This window comes from Gracilinanus agilis, chromosome 6 (genome assembly GCF_016433145.1).
Source record: "Gracilinanus agilis isolate LMUSP501 chromosome 6, AgileGrace, whole genome shotgun sequence".
NCBI lineage: Eukaryota > Metazoa > Chordata > Mammalia > Didelphimorphia > Didelphidae > Gracilinanus > Gracilinanus agilis.
The window spans coordinates 289,400,338-289,415,796 of NC_058135.1; the positions used below are offsets into that span (position 1 = coordinate 289,400,338).

The 15,459-nt window shown below is 53.5% G+C and overlaps 1 protein-coding gene across 2 annotated transcripts in view; it reads left to right on the forward strand.

The window, feature by feature from the left end:
• The window catches only part of DPF2 (double PHD fingers 2), a 16,257-nt gene extending 4,992 nt beyond the window's left edge, over nt 1–11,265 (forward strand). The window contains exons 2-12 of one of the 2 annotated variants that reach the window (XM_044680662.1): nt 3,256–3,416; nt 3,760–3,867; nt 4,088–4,251; nt 4,647–4,739; nt 4,979–5,057; nt 5,469–5,510; nt 6,555–6,692; nt 6,882–7,010; nt 7,288–7,400; nt 7,593–7,674; nt 10,063–11,265. In XM_044680662.1, coding sequence (XP_044536597.1) covers nt 3,256–3,416; nt 3,760–3,867; nt 4,088–4,251; nt 4,647–4,739; nt 4,979–5,057; nt 5,469–5,510; nt 6,555–6,692; nt 6,882–7,010; nt 7,288–7,400; nt 7,593–7,674; nt 10,063–10,139 — 1,186 coding nt within the window. In that variant the 3' untranslated portion in view covers nt 10,140–11,265. The remainder of the gene's footprint in view (nt 1–3,255; nt 3,417–3,759; nt 3,868–4,087; nt 4,252–4,646; nt 4,740–4,978; nt 5,058–5,468; nt 5,511–6,554; nt 6,693–6,881; nt 7,011–7,287; nt 7,401–7,592; nt 7,675–10,062) is intronic. The other variant, XM_044680663.1, reaches the window with a different exon arrangement.
• The last annotated feature ends 4,194 nt before the right edge of the window (nt 11,266–15,459 follow it).

Genomic DNA, 15,459 nt, shown 5'->3' on the forward strand with positions numbered 1-15,459 from the left:
GTGGCGACCGCCGTCTCTCTTCCGAGCCGGGGCGGGCGTGGGGCGGGCCCGGGACCGCGGAGGGGGGCGTGGTGGCGGCCTGCACGGGGGCGCCGCCGGGGCGGGCGCGGGACGGCCCGAGCCAGGCCGAGGCCACTGAGGCCGTTGAGCGCTTGGAGCGGGGCGCGTGGCCGCCGCAGGCGCGAGGACTTCCGCCGGGGGCGCGCCCCGGGCAGGCGCGCCCCTGTGGGGAAACTGAGGCCCAAACCCCGACAGCGGGAAAGAGGCCTAAAGCGGGGGCCATCCGGCCCAGCCCCCCCCCCGCTTTTATCGCGGGGGTAAACTGAGGCACCTCGGGGGTCCCTGGTGAAGGTCGCAGCGGGGAGTCGGGTTCTTCAGGATGTAGACCCCACACCTGGGAGAGGCCTTAGAAACCTTCTGATCTAACCTCCTCGTTAGACAGGTAGGGAAACTGAGGCACGGAGCACGACTGGGACTTAGCCCAAGGCCCCCCAGGCAGGCAGAAGCTGACTAAAAATTCGAACTCAGGTCCCGGACTTAAGGGGTAGGGGAGTCCTTACTATGTTTGTGTTGCCCAGTTTCGGGGGAGGTGGGGGAGGAAGGGGGCTTCCTTTAGCCAGAGTTGGGGGGAAGAGCGATGAAATCAGAGGGTCATTTCACTGCACGTTGATGTATTAAAGTCCCATGCGGTCCCCTCGGGGAGCTTCATACACACCCCCGTTCCCAGGGGCCAGCCTTGGTCCAGATTAGCCACCTAGAATACCCTTCGGAGAAGGCTTCTCAGGATGTAAGTGGCAGCCCCCACCGGGTGTCGCTCTACAAAGATTCCTAGGAGATGAGAAACCCCCCATGGAGAACAGGGCCTCCTGTAGACATGGTGTCCAGAGGGACTTGTGGAGGAGCTCTGCCTGGCACTTTGGAACCTGCTGCTGCCATCCCCATCACTGTCTGTTAGTCCCATTGCCCACCCTCCAGATAAGGAAAGTGTGGCCCGGCCCAGATGGAGACTGTTCACCCAAGGAGGGGAGTTTTGAAGATGACTCCTCCCCTCTAACTGGGTGTCTGCAATGAATTTCCTCTGGAAATTAGGTGGCAAAAGTGGGAAGGGGCCCTGAGATAGTGGAAACTCTTGGGGCCAACCCATTATGGCCTGGAGAAGAAAGGAACCAGGGGGCTGGGCTGTAAGGCCTGAGGCCATCTGTGTTGTCAGGGGCCAGTTGTTGGAGGCTTTGTGCCCTTGGCCCTGGGCAGCACCATCTCCAAAGGGCCCTCTGGTGCTTGTCCCTGGCCTCTTACCTGTGAGCTTAGCACCAGGTAGAACTCAGAATACATTTCAGCTCACCCAAGGGAGGGTCCTCATAACTTCTTCCTTCTAGAGGCCAGGTGATTTCCAGCCATTCTTTTTAAGTGGGTGCAGGGGTCAGAAGATGGGTTTTTTCCTGGGTGACTAGATAAAAAAGGTAAGCAAGGAAGAAGTGTGCCCTCTTTCTCAGAATGCTCAGGCTGCCCTTCCTCTGTGGTAGGCTGAGGCCTTTCCAACTCGACTCAGTTGCCAGTTAGCCAAGTGGCTTCCCCCTCATAGGTTGGTTGTGGTTGGTGGTGGATTCTTCCTTTCTGCTCCTTCCTTGCTATTTCTCTCAGCCACCTACATCATTATCTTTCTCTCTGATCTGCCCACTCCTTTCCCCCAGACTCCTCAGGCTGACATTTTTCCCAGTGTAGAGGTGATCTTCCTAACACCGAGGCTCCCCTCATACCAAGTGTCTTCCTTGTGTTGGTGCCCCATCAACCAACTGTTGTCAGAGGTTTCACAGATTTCAGACTGACTTATAGGGAAATCCTGCTTTTTTTTTTTTTTTTTTTTTTTTTTTTTTAAGAAAAGCTGCCTTTTCTAGATTCTAGGGGGGCATGGAAAGAAGTTAGAAGGGGAATAAAGGCTAGAAAAAGGAAGCTTCTTGGGTGAAACCAGCCTTCCCACATTGGGGTGTGAATAGGCCCCTTCAGGTGGTATTAGAGGGCTGGTGAAGCCCCTCCTACCCAGTTTGTCATCTTTCTGAGACCCAGCTTGGTTCCTCCATCTGCTGAGGGCTACTGATGACACTTGAGGTATATTAGGCAGGCTTTTCTAACAAGGAAGGGAACTTCACCACCATTTTCCTATTCTTTTCCCCACCCAGAGAAGCTGTCCCTATTTCTTCCAGTGCCATCACCAGGTGTTTATGTTGTAGGGGGTGGGTGGGGGGAGGGGTTGAGGATGGCCCAGGCCAGGAGGCAAGGGATGGAGCTTAGTTATCTGACAGTTTAGTCTTAGATTGAGGAACAGGACACTCTTGAGGAGCTTCATAACATGTGAAAAGGGAATCTTTCCCAACGCTTTTGTGAGGGAGCTGCCCAAGAGCACCTAACACCTCAAAACCCCCATTGTTCTGTTGGTTAGTTAACAGGACCTGGGCATCCATTGTTTGCACAAGCTTTCTGTGTCCAGGTACCAGGAACTCTTTAAGAGTTTTCTCTCTCCATTCCCACTGCCCACCCCTCCTCAACCTCTGTTCATTAGGAGCCACGTTCTCTGCATTTCCCAGATAGATATTGTTCTTTTAAAAAGCTGTGGGAGCCATCTCCTAGTCTGTGCCTGAGGCGAGCTGCCTGGCACCTGGCCTCTCGCTTGGCAGCCCAGGATTTCCCTGCACTCCTTCCATTTCTCTTCAGAATGTCACTATCAATTCCCATCAGTGGAAACAAAAGCGCTACGCTACTCAGCCTTGTTTATCCAATTTTCTTCTCTGATGGTGAGGACAGGGAGGCTGATTTCTGAAAGCAAATTAATGTGGCCCTGTTCCCTCCTCCTCCCCAGAAGATGCCTACCTCAAATTACAGTAATTACAGCTCATTGAATTAAGCCAGGCTGGATTTTCTCCTCTTGCCTTTTTGTTTGGTTGGTTTGGGGGGGCTGGGGATTTTTTTCAGTCGCTCCAAGCACCATGATGTTGGCTGGGCCTCCTCACTAAGAGAGTTGTTCAGAGTTTAACACAATTCACAGTCTGGGCCTTAACAGCTCAGGCACTAAAGAAGCAGGTTTGGGTAGCTTAGATTTCTCCCTGTGACATTTGAATCCAATCCCTTGGTGTCCTCTAAGAACAGAAGACAGTCAGGTCCAAAGGATGAGACCCAGGCTCAGGAGCCTTCCCTTGAAAAGACAGAGAACAAGGGAAAGCCCTGCAGCGGGCAGCTTGTCACCCATGTTTCCCAACACAGCCTAGGGGAGCAGTACTACAGGGACGCCATGGAGCAGTGCCACAATTACAATGCTCGCCTGTGTGCAGAACGAAGTGTGCGCCTGCCCTTCCTGGACTCCCAGACTGGAGTGGCCCAGAGCAACTGTTACATCTGGATGGAAAAGCGGCACCGGGGGCCAGGTGAAGGCTGATGCCCATGAAACCCACAGCCTCTAGCTAGGGACTGCCATTTAGGGTGATGGGCACTTCGGGGGGGGGGTCTCTATTTTCCAAAGCTTAGGGAGGTCCATGGGGACAGAAACATTTAGTCTGGCTTCCTTCGTGCCCTGATTCCACTTCACTTTCTTCTCCCTCCTCCCCTGTTCATCCTTCTTTCCCCACCCAAATCCTGGTGATCCTACCTGTTGTCTGGAATCTTCCCTTCCCCCAATTCCATTTACCTCTGCCTCAGAGTGAGCAAGGAGTCCACTGGTCCAGAAGGCATCTTCCTCCTCATGTTACTGACCTGCATCATCTCCCACAGGGTTGGCCTCAGGGCAGTTGTACTCCTATCCTGCCCGGCGTTGGCGGAAAAAACGCCGAGCCCACCCTCCTGAAGATCCCCGCCTGACCTTTCCATCCATCAAGCCAGGTAGGGGCAGTATTCCTCTGTGGACCAAGAGAACAGTACCATGGTCAGTGTCTGCTGGTTGAGAGAGAGGCTGAAGGAAAAGAGAGACTCTGGAGACTCTTGGTTCTTGGAAGTTGGAGGGCAGAAGTGAATGATGGCCCTTTACTTCCAAGGTAGCATAATTTCAGAATTGTCTGCCCCGGGTCCCCTCATATCTCATTGTCCCCTAACCTCCTTTCAGATACAGATCAGACCCTGAAGAAGGAAGGACTGATCTCTCAGGATGGAAGCAGCTTGGAGGCCCTACTGCGCACTGACCCCCTTGAGAAGCGAGGGGCCCCCAATCCCCAAGCAGATGATGAGAGCTTGGGAGAATTCCCTGTTACCAACAGCCGAGCAAGGAAGGTACCAGCTTCTCTCCCAAGTTGGAGGGAACTCACAGAAGATGAATGTCCCATAACTGGAAGGAAACTGGGGCAATCTGGGTTAAATCGGCCAGATGGGCTTCCAGAGGGGATGGGAAACAGGCCAATGTGATTCTTTGCCACTCCATTCCCTGAATAGTCTCAAAAATCATGGAAGCTCTCACTTTCTGCTTGTTCCTTCTTGCTTCCAGCTTTCCTTAACTCAGTGGGAACCTCTGGCTTTGTGAGGATAGACTCTGAAAAGGAGCTAGAAACTCCTGGGTTATGCTTTGTCTCCCACTGGCAGGGGATTAGCTGAGAGAGGGCAGGTGGGCGAGTACCATCCCCAGCACCCTTGCTCCTCTCCCCACCTACCCTAACCTTCCTCTCCTTCAGCGGATCCTGGAGCCAGAGGACTTCCTGGACGATCTAGATGATGAGGACTATGAGGAAGATACCCCCAAGCGCCGGGGCAAAGGCAAAGCCAAGGTGAGCTGGGAGAAGGGCTGCCCTGGCCACTGCCACCTGCCTCTTACCCCAACACAGAGAAAACTGAGAGGGAAGAGGTAGACAGGACAGGCAGGCACATGCATTCCCCACATATTCATTGGCCTGGGAGAATGGAGAACAGAGTAGCCTGTGGAGAGATTCTCAACCCCCTCTGGGGAAGTTCAGCTGACCTGGACCTGAGATCCTGGGTAAAGTGTCTTCCTTGTTCCCATCGGCAGGGCAAAGGGGTGAGCAGCGCCCGGAAGAAGCTGGACGCTTCTATCCTGGAGGACCGAGACAAACCCTATGCGTGTGACAGTGAGTGCCTCTGAGGCTTGGGGGGGTGGGGAGGATATGCAGCCCCTGTCCAGGGCCCAGCTCCCCTCTGTTGGGATGGGGGAGGGAAGAAGACATCACTGTCCACCCTTGACCAGCTCCCTGGCTGCCTCCCACATATCCAGTGGGCAGGCAGGGCACTGCGGAGCCCCAAAAGGAGCTTTATTAATGCACTTTTCTCTCTTTTTCTCTCTCTCTTTCTTTCTTTCTTTCTCCTGCCCCTCCCCCCCACTTTCTGTCCCTCCAAGCACCCCCACCCTTGGAGGCTTCTCTCCTTGTTGGGCTCTTGTGCTACTATGTGTGTGTGCATGTGTCAATGTGTGTGTGCTCATGTGTGCTCAAGCGTGTGCGTGTGTGTGCCTTCCTCTCACGACTTTTCTTTCTGTCTTTCAGATAGTTTCAAACAAAAGCATACCTCGAAAGCGCCCCAGAGAGGTAGCCGCCCTCTCTTGGCTCTGTGCCTTTGTGCCCCTTTCCCTTGCCTCCTTCCTCCGACGCTCCTCCTGCCTCTGTCTTCTCCCACAGCGCTAGAATGGCAGGGCTGGGCACAGGGAGGGAGTCTGCTCTGCCCCACTCCCTTGGACCCTGACACCTGCCTTTGTCCCCACTTGCCATGCACAGACTCACTTCCCTGGCACTCGGGCCCTGGCATTGACTGGCTTCTGACGAGAGTTCAAGGGAACCAGTTAAAAGTGGGGGCTACAGTGGGTGGAAAGGGGCCTCCTGGACCTCGTGTCTGTCTCCCTTCTTGCCTCTCTGTTGCCCCATCTTAACCTGTTTCCCATTCCTCCCTCACCTTAGAGTGCTGCTCACAAGAAGGAAGGCAAGCTTTGTGGGCCGGGGGCTGAGGGCCTGGGGTGGGAATAGGAGAAGGTAGGGTAGTTCCTGATCTGCCCCAATACGTTATGCCTCTTGTTTAGGCGACTCCAGGAGGCCCTTAGCTCAGACTCCCACTAGGACCCCACCACCTACAAACTACCCTTGCTGGCCTTCCTCCCACTGACCCTCCTCCTCCCCATGATTCCTCTCAGTTTCCCACAGCTTCTCCTACTTGTGTTGCCTCAAATGGACCGTGTGAGTCCATTCACATTAGGTGGGGAGTTTGGCAGCTTCGTGACCATTCAGTGAGCTCTGGGTTCAAGGGTATGCCTAGGAAGCCAGCTCTTGCCTCCCTCCCCTCTGTTCTTCCAAAAGCCTGTCCAGAGGGCTTCCCCCTCTTCCTGGCCTAGAGCACCTCTGGTTGTATGGGGATGAAGCAAGAGGCCCAAGCTTCATTCAGAGCAGCCAGTTGGGCATAAGTGGGAACTGCTGTTGAGAGTGGGATTAGGAAGAAGAAAGGGAGCAGGCGGGCCTGGCCCAGCCTCTTCCATCCTCAGTAACATCCACTAAAGCTGTGGCCCCTCTCTGAGCTGATATTGGGGTTGGGGAGGGGAGAGGGTGCTTGGGTCCTCACGCCTTTCTCTGCCATCTTCTCCCTAGTCTGTGGGAAGCGTTACAAGAACCGGCCGGGCCTCAGTTACCACTACGCTCACTCTCACCTGGCTGAGGAGGAGGGCGAAGACAAGGAGGACTCTCAGCCTCCCACCCCTGTGTCCCAGAGGTCTGAGGAGCAGAAATGTAAGATCTTCAGGGTGGAGAAATGGGCTTTTCCTGCGCTGGCCACCCCCTCTGCAATTGCTTTACTCTTCCTTCCTTCTCTGCCCTTTGTTCAGTAGATGCCATCCCCCAAGCCTGTTTCCCTCCTATAAAGTGGTGGGGAGGGGGAGACACAGGGAGCTGCCTCCACAGCTTTCTCTCTTCCCATAGCCAAAAAGGGTCCTGACGGACTGGCCCTCCCCAATAACTACTGTGACTTCTGCCTGGGTGACTCCAAGATCAACAAGAAGACGGGACAGCCTGAGGAGCTGGTATCCTGCTCAGACTGTGGCCGCTCAGGTACTTCTTCGGGTGACATCAGGACCTCCATCGCAATCCTCCCGCCCTCCTGCCCTATATTTTCAGTCTTCCCATAGCACGTGTACTCTGGCTCAGACCCCACTGAGCAGGAAGGGCCGCTGTGTGTGTCTGGTGGGAGGGCTGCTTCTCAGCTGCCCTGCCTCAAGGTGTGGAGAGAGGGAGGACCCAGGCTGCTGACATCTGGAAGGTGGGGGCAGAGCAGGCATAGCTGCTGCTTCTTCCTCAACTCAGACCCTTCTATCTGTGCCTCCCCCAGGGCACCCATCCTGCCTCCAGTTCACCCCTGTCATGATGGCTGCTGTGAAGACCTACCGCTGGCAGTGTATCGAGTGTAAATGCTGTAACATCTGCGGCACCTCAGAGAACGACGTGAGTGACTCCTGGGTTCTTCCTCCCCATCCACAGGATGGCCCAAGGTCCCCTCTTGTCCACCGTGCCTTGCTGCTCCTGGCACAGGCTTGTCTGAGCCTGATCTCACTGATGCCTTCTCCCAAGGCCTGAGCAGGCATGTTAATCAGCTCCAATTCCTCTGCCCCATTCTCTTCCATCCCCTCTGACTAGGACCAGCTGCTCTTCTGTGACGATTGTGACCGTGGCTACCATATGTACTGTCTCACCCCCTCAATGTCGGAGCCACCTGAAGGTGAGTGTCCCTGGGGAGGTCTGAGCCCTTCTGGAGTAGGGGAGACCATCCCTCAAAAAGTGTTGTTTACAGACCTGCTGTGCCCCTTGATGCACACACAAAAGCAGGAATGGACCCTGCCATTGAGGATCTTGGATTCTGTGGGCCTGGGCAGCACGCCTATAAGAGCAGACACAATCAGGAGGAGATAATTTTGGGGAAGAAGATCCCACTAGCTGGGGGGACGTGGGCGGGAAAGGCTTCCTGACTTCTCCATGAATTAAAATGAGTGATTATGAGAAGTGGAAGTGGACAGGGAGGGCATTCCCAACAGGAGGGCACAGGCTGCATGAAGGGAGGAGATGGGAGTACAGAGTAACTGAAGCGGGGAGGGGTGGACAATATGCCTGGCCATTTGGAAAGGACTTTAAATGGCAGAAAGTAATGGAGGGTTTCCAGGGCTTAGTGAGCAGAGTGATATGGTCAGACAGAAAGCTCTAAGAAAATCCCTTGGGCAACTTTGTGGAGGCTGGACTAGGCAGGGCAGTTATGTGGGCCCAGACCCACGGCTCTGTGATGAGGCAGAAAGGCAAAGGTGAACGTTAGGGAGATTATGGGAGCCCGGGTAGCCCAACTTAGCCACCAGTGAGGCCTGTGGGACAAGGAAGATGCAGCCTCCAACAGAAGAGCCATGGGTGGGGGGTCGGGGTTTGGGGTTTGAGAGGCCCCTGGCCTACCTGGGGAAGAAGAAACCAGCCTCACAAATGCATATTGAGATCCAGAGACACAAAGCATCAGTTAAGCATTAGGCAGAGCAGCCAGCAAGGGCAGGGAGAGACACCATGCCTGAAAGGAATGAACAGACTAGAGCCCTGGGGGAGAGAATGAGAGGAAGTAAGGACCAGGGAGGGCAGGGGGTGGGGACTGGCTAGCAGTCTACCTGAGATGGTGTTCTGAGCGTGGGGTATTGGCCAGAAGAAGGGGAACCATCAGAGATGCTCACTGCAGGCTGGAGACTTGGGTTTGAGTCTTGGCCTGGCCATTTAGCCTGGGACATTCCCTCATCTACGAAACGAGGGGTTGCATTAGAGGGCCTGCAGGGCCCAGCCCTTCCTGCTCTAAATGAGCACCAGGGAGTCACAGGGCTTACCCGAGGAAACAGGCAGCAGCCCCAAGAAAGAGCATCCTTCCACCTAACTTTGTGTTCAGTAAACCCAATGATCTAAGTTTTGGGGAAAAGAACTTGCTATTTGACAAATACTGCTAGGAAAACTGGGAAATGGTATGGCAGAAACTAGGCACAGACTGACATCTCACACCATACACCAGAATAAAGTCAAAATGGATACTTGAAATAAAGGGTAACGCCTTCAATAAACTAAAGGAATGTGGAAAAGTTTACCTGTCAGTCATAATTTGTGACCAAACAAGACATAAAGGGTCCTTCCATCCAGGTTAAGTTCTTGTCACTGTTCTCAGCAGATTCAGGGTTAGGAAGTGCTCAGCTCCTGACACTTAACTGTGTGTGTCCTTAAGTCATTCATAGCAGGCAGGTAGGTGACTCTGAATTTAGAGCCAGGCTTAGAGGGAGGTCCTGGGTTCCAGTCTGGCTTCAGATTCTTTGTTAGCTATGTAACTCTGGGCAAGTCATTTAACCCCCATGGCCTAGCCCTTACCACTCTTCTGCCTCAGAACAGACTAAGAAGGTAAAATGTTATTCCACCCTAGATTAGGACCCTTCTTCCACCATATAACAGTGACAAAGTCAAGGCTGTCCAGTGACACTTAGATAGGATCGTCTTTCAGAAGCAGCAGCCTGGGCTCTGGGAATGGTTTTTAGTATTTTCCTAACAATTGCAATTTAATTGCTTTGCTTTGTAATCTGCCATCAAAAACCTGATTCTGAGAGGAGGTCCATGACCGGTCAAGACCCCATTTAGGGGGCTGGGGCTGGAGGGAGAATCTGGGGATAAGAGACCCTGGAAGCAAATGCTGGTGCTGCCACCTCACTGGCTGGCTGACCTGGAAACTTCTGTGGCCTCCTTTTCATCCTCTATACAGAAAGGGCAAGCTAGGTGGTGCTCTAGGGCATAGAGTGCCAGGCCTGGAGTCAGAAAGACCCGAGTTCAAATCTATTCTTAGACACAGCTTTGTGACCCTGGACAAGTCACTTCATCCTGTTTGCCTCTGTTTCCTTATCTGTAAAATGAACTAGAGCAGGAAATGGCAAACTACTCCAGTATCTGTCAAGAAAACCTCAAACTGTGATCAGAAGAGTGATGTGACTGAAAAATAAGGGGTAGAACCCCAAGTGCCGTAGTCTCGTAGGCTTTAGCAGAGGCCTAGCCTCCCATACCTAGCCCTGCTCTGGCTGCTTGTGAATAATAAGCCTGTTGCCCTTCCCTGCAGGGAGCTGGAGTTGCCATTTGTGTCTGGACCTGCTGAAGGAGAAGGCTTCCATCTACCAGAACCAGCACTCTTCTTGATGTGGCCAGGAGCCCAGGCACCCTCAGGCCCCTCCCATGTAGGGGGCTCTGTCTTTCGAACCTCTCTTGTTTTCCAGTCTCTCCTCTCCCGTCCTCCCCTTTGGCAGGCCCAGGGAGGGCAACAGCTCGGACACTACCCCTCTGTCCAGCCCCAGCCCCTCCTAAAGTCAGGGGAGACAGGCTGCCCCTAGGAAGAAACGGGCCCTGGCTGCTCCTTGCTCCTTTGCTCTCCATAAAGTGCATTCACTCTGCCTGCCTTGGGCCCAGGCCCTGGTTCTCACAGGGTTCAGCTGTGCCCTCCACACTGGAACAGGAGGGCAGCTCACTTCTTTCCCAGCTCTGCCCACTCTGCCTCTAGAGTTTGCCCTCCTTTCCAAGGGCCTCCACAAGGGGCCCAGTGAGCTGGGCAAGCCTGGAGCTCTGGCTCCTCCCACCTCCCACCTCCCTCCTCTCCTGCCCTGCTGGAAGGACGCCCACAGCGCTCTGCCTGCTGCAGAAGGGCACCCGGAGCATGGCATGCCGCTTGGTCACCCTGACCCCTGGGTGCCGCCTGCCTCCTCCCTCCTGGCTCATCTTCCATAGCCCTCACTAGTGGCAAAAGTGATTCTCGGTCTTGTGCATCCACTCTTTCCTCAGTTCCCCTTCTCCTTGTCGTTCTTTTGTTTTGTGGGGAGAAGGGAAGCATCAGGGGGCCATCCAGCAGTGTGGGGGCCAGAGGGAGATGTTGGATAATGTGCCTGTTTTTTAACTCGACTTCAAGCCTACCTCCAGAATCCCCTTTCCGTTCTTCCTCCTCCCTACCTGGGCCTTCAGCCTTCTGCCCTCAATTGAGTTGGGAGCCTCTAGGCCCCAGCTCATGCACCCAAGCTCCTAGGTCACAGGAGAGCCCCTCGGACACCCCTTCCTCTCCTCGCATGCTTGCTAGCAGCTGGTAAGGCCCTGATGCCCCTGGCTCCTCAGGCTTCTGCCAGGCGAGGCTGATAGTGGTGTGGGAGGGGCAGGGCCATGGCAGTGCCCCCTGCTTGGCCTCAAGGCTGGGCCTCTCTCGCTGTCACTTGGGAGTTGAGGTGTCATTTTTTAGTTACTGTATTCCAGACATTAGTACAATAAACATTTTTACACGGAACCTCTGCTGCTTTGTTGGCTTGATGAAGGGTGGGCTGCACCCAGAGGCTGCTGGGAATCTTCCAGCCCAAGCTGTCGGGTGATGATTGGATGTGAGGGCCAGGTGTTGGGGCTAACCCAGCGTTACAGCTGTGGTGAGAGAATCGGCTTAGGAGGAAGCCAGCTCTGAATAAGAGAAAAAGGAAAAGCAGGAGTTTTGTGATGGAAAAGGAGGGGATCCAAGTGAGAAAGAGCATTATCGGTGAGAGCTACAGCTGCGGCTTCCATTTATTCAGAGTTTAGTTTTACATTTTATAGTTTCCTCAAGCAATAGAGGAAGAGTGACCGTGGAGCTGTTTTGAGTAACTGGGGGTTTACTGGAAATGGGAAGGAAAGTCCAGATCATTTGGCCATGACATTACAAAAGCGTTTTTGGTATTCAAAATAAGGAACAGCTCAAGGTTTTATGATGACCATTTGGGGAGGAAGGCTTTTTATCTGAGTTTCAGTCAGACAACACTTTGTAGCTGCAAGATTTGGCCTTGCCATTAAATCCCAGGCAAACTTAAAAGCATGTTTTTATGGCTGCCTTCCTCAGTGGGCCTAAATTGTCCTAGGTTCCTTTGCTTTGGTTGTGTCATCAGGATCCGCCATCCCTTTCATAACCTGTGCATTCTGGATAGAGGTGGGGGAGCTGCTCACAGTGTTGCTAAGCCCATCCAGCCCACTGATTTTGTCTGACAGTTTTCTTCCTTACAAGGGAGAGTCCAGTGGAAGGAAGCATATCCAGAAATGGCTACACTGTTTTGCATTTTGTTGGGAGCAGCACTTTTAAAATGCACAGTCTAAAGCTTCTGCTCCCTCTTGATTCCGCCTGCCCATTAGTTACCAAGCAGAAATGTCTGTGATGATTTGGTCCCAAGCACCCTAGGAAGTTCCCCTTAGCCTTGGTGACATCTTGGCACTGTGCTGCAATTATCTTGATGACCCTCTGCCTGTACCCAGCATGAGGCCTACAGTGTAAGATGGCCCAGGAAATGGTCAGAAAGTTAAGCCATGTGAGATCAGGTGAAGGAAGAAGTGGGAAGAACAGGAGCCTCAAAAGGACTAGATTGTCTTCAAGATTTAGGAGGTCTGTCCTATGAAAGAGTTCATGTCAGGGGGCAGAACCAGGGTAGCACTGAAAACATTTTACCAGGAGCACTCTGCCAGTCTCTGCAGAAGCACTGGGGGAGGGGTTGGCCCAATTAAAGAATTCATTATCTAGTGGTCAACCTCCAGATCATCTACTAAGTGTGAAATGCCTACTGCGTGCCAGACCCCAAAGAAAATGAATCATTCCCTACCCACAAAGGACTTATGTCCTATCAAGGCGGACAAATAGGTACAAAATAAATCCAAGGCTTCTTGGAGCCAGCTCTAATTTTTCAATTATTTGAGCATTTATTTAGACCTCAGAAATCAGCAATTGTTAAGATAATCTGATTTATTTTTAAGAATTCTGAGAGCCAGACCACATCAATGCAACTATCAATAATATGGAAATAGGTCTTGATCGATGACACATGTTAAAACCAGTGGAAATGAGTGTCGGCTAAGGGGGTGTTGGGGGGAGTGAAGTGGAAAGTAAGAGCATGAATCATGTAACCATGGGAAATTTTTCTAAAAAATTAAATTTAAAAAAAATTCTGAGAGCCAGAAGTGAGGGAAATCTGGGTTCTAGGCCTCAAATGGATAGGGAAGCAGACAATGGGGTGACAGACTTGGTGTGTGAAGAGAAATAATGGAATAAGCCTAGAAAGAGACCTAGAATCCAATTTGGGAAGAGGGGATAGGAGCCCCTGAAATATTGAGCGGAATTGATAAGTCTATCCATATGTACCTAGTTAGCCTAGACCTTATGGAGACTGACAGCGATGGCAAACCTTTTAGAGACTGAATGCCCAAATTGTACCTTCAAGCTACTTTGTGAGCACCCTCCCTTAAATTATCCCAGCTCAGGAGGAAGTGCTTACATTCAGCTGCTGGACAGAGGGGAGAGGACATGCAAAAAATGTCCTCAGGTGCTGTGGAGAGGGGGAAGGAGCAGCATTGCCAGGGTATGTGTGCCATGTCTTTGCCAACACAGCTCTAGGGCTATATTCCAAGCTTTTCTAACACCAGAGAACCTGCCTGACCCACCAGGTGTAAAAATGCAGTTAATTGAAAGAGGTTCTTGACTTCCTCTGGGGGAGCAGGGGAGGGGAAGAGATTTCTCGGGGATGGTACCCATTGACAACCTGCTAGATGAGATGGTGCCCACTGGCACCAAAACCCATGTCAGTCTAGGATTCTGTGAATATGCATCTTGGGAACAGTATCTAGTGTTGGCATAGGAAAGATGGACTTGATGGTCTTTCTCTGAACTCTCTTCCATTCCCCCCTTCATAAGCAACAAAGGGCAACCAAAAGACCTCAGAATCGGAGAGAGCAGATAAATGTGTCCCTGAGGCCTCTAGTCACTGGGCTTTTTCTCACAGCCAAGGAAACACTTAGGCAAAACTTGAAATGGAGCAGCCAACCTTTGTCCAGCTCACTTCCCTAGTCTGGACCTTGATCTGAGGGTTCAGATTTGATGTGGTTTTCATGTGTGTCATCCCAAGGACGCAAATGCACAATTTATTCTGGGTTTGGAGTCTCTTGAAGGGAATCTTTGGTCCATCTTTTTTTTTGCAGCTAACTCTTCATGACCTCATCTGGGATTTTCTTGGCAAGGTCCAGCTCCCCTTACAGATGAGAAAACTGAGGCCAAAAGGGTGAAGTGACTTGCCCAGGGTCACACATCTAGGAAGGGTGTGAGATCACATTTGAACCCAGATCCTCCTAACTCCAGGTCCCGCATTCTATTCCCTGGATCCTCGCTTGAAGGGGATACAGGCTCATTAGGCACTCTCTGATTAGCTCCCCAAGAGCAAGGATTTTTTCTCTTCGAGCTAATTATCCAAGAGCCAGCCATCAGACTCGGAGTTGTAACTGGGCTTACGTGTACGTCCGGCACGTCCGGCACGGAGAAGTCGGAGAGGTAGCAGCTTCCGTGAAGTGGTCGCCAGGACGAAGAAGATGAACCCCGAGTTACTGCAAGTTTCAATGCAGCCCCGCTCAGGAAGCAAGGTGGCACGTGGGTCAGGGAGCACAGATGCGACAGCTTAGGGGAAAGCTTCGGGCTCCTGGACAAGGCTGCCATCCCACTGAGAAGAGGAGCTCATCCACGGAGGGAGGCCCCACCTCCTCCCCCAGGCAACCCATTCCTTTCAGTCTTGAGGGAGGCGGTGTGTGACCCCAAGCCCGAGTCTGCGCCCGGGCCAGGAGAGGAAGGCTAGGCCGTCCTCCAGATACGCCTTCGCCCTGAAAGTCCCCTGGTCCGCAGTACCCAGCCCTCAGGGATAAAGCCTTGCGGATGCGCCCGGCCCCCAGCGAGGGGGTCTGGCTTCTGCCCCGCCCCCTTACACCTGGGCCCCTCCTCCACCAGCGGCTCCTGGTCCATAACCCGTCAGCCTCATCCCCTGGTCCTGCCTGTTCGCCCCTCTGCGCCCAATCCTGTCCATCACCACAAAGTCCCGCCCCTGGCACCTGCCTTTCGCTTTTTCCCTCAGTCCTGTACATCACCACAAAGAACCGCCCCTCAGCACCAGCCTTTCTCCTCACCCCAGACCCCGCCCATCACTTTTAGGCTCCGCCCCGCCACCTGCTTTTCCCCTTGTGATAGGTCCCGCCCCTCGCCCCTAGGAGGCGGGGCTGATGCCGGTTTCGTATCCGACACGGTCGAGCTGTGGCCTGGGCTAAACCGCCCCTTTTTCAGCGGCCAACGGAGACCAGCTTAGGGCGGGACCGGGCTACGCTGGGAGCCAATCATCTTGTTCTGGAGGGAAGGGCCCTGTGGCTTCTGGGTACCGAAGTGGTTGTCCCGCCCCTCGTCCCGGAGCCCGGGAAAACCCGGAGCGGGGACCCGAAAGAACCAGGCTGGGCCAGGCCGGGCCGAGCGGGGCCGGTGTCGGGGCTGGGGTCGACGTCTCACCCGCCCGTCACCACGTCCCCCCAGCCCAACGCCGCAGGGACCGGGCCCAGGGGACCGGAGCGCGCCTGGGAGGTGGGTGATGGGGATTGTTGGGGGGTACTAGGGAGACTCCCGCGCCTCCACGCCTTCCCCCCCTTCCTGACCTTTGACCCCGCCTCCACC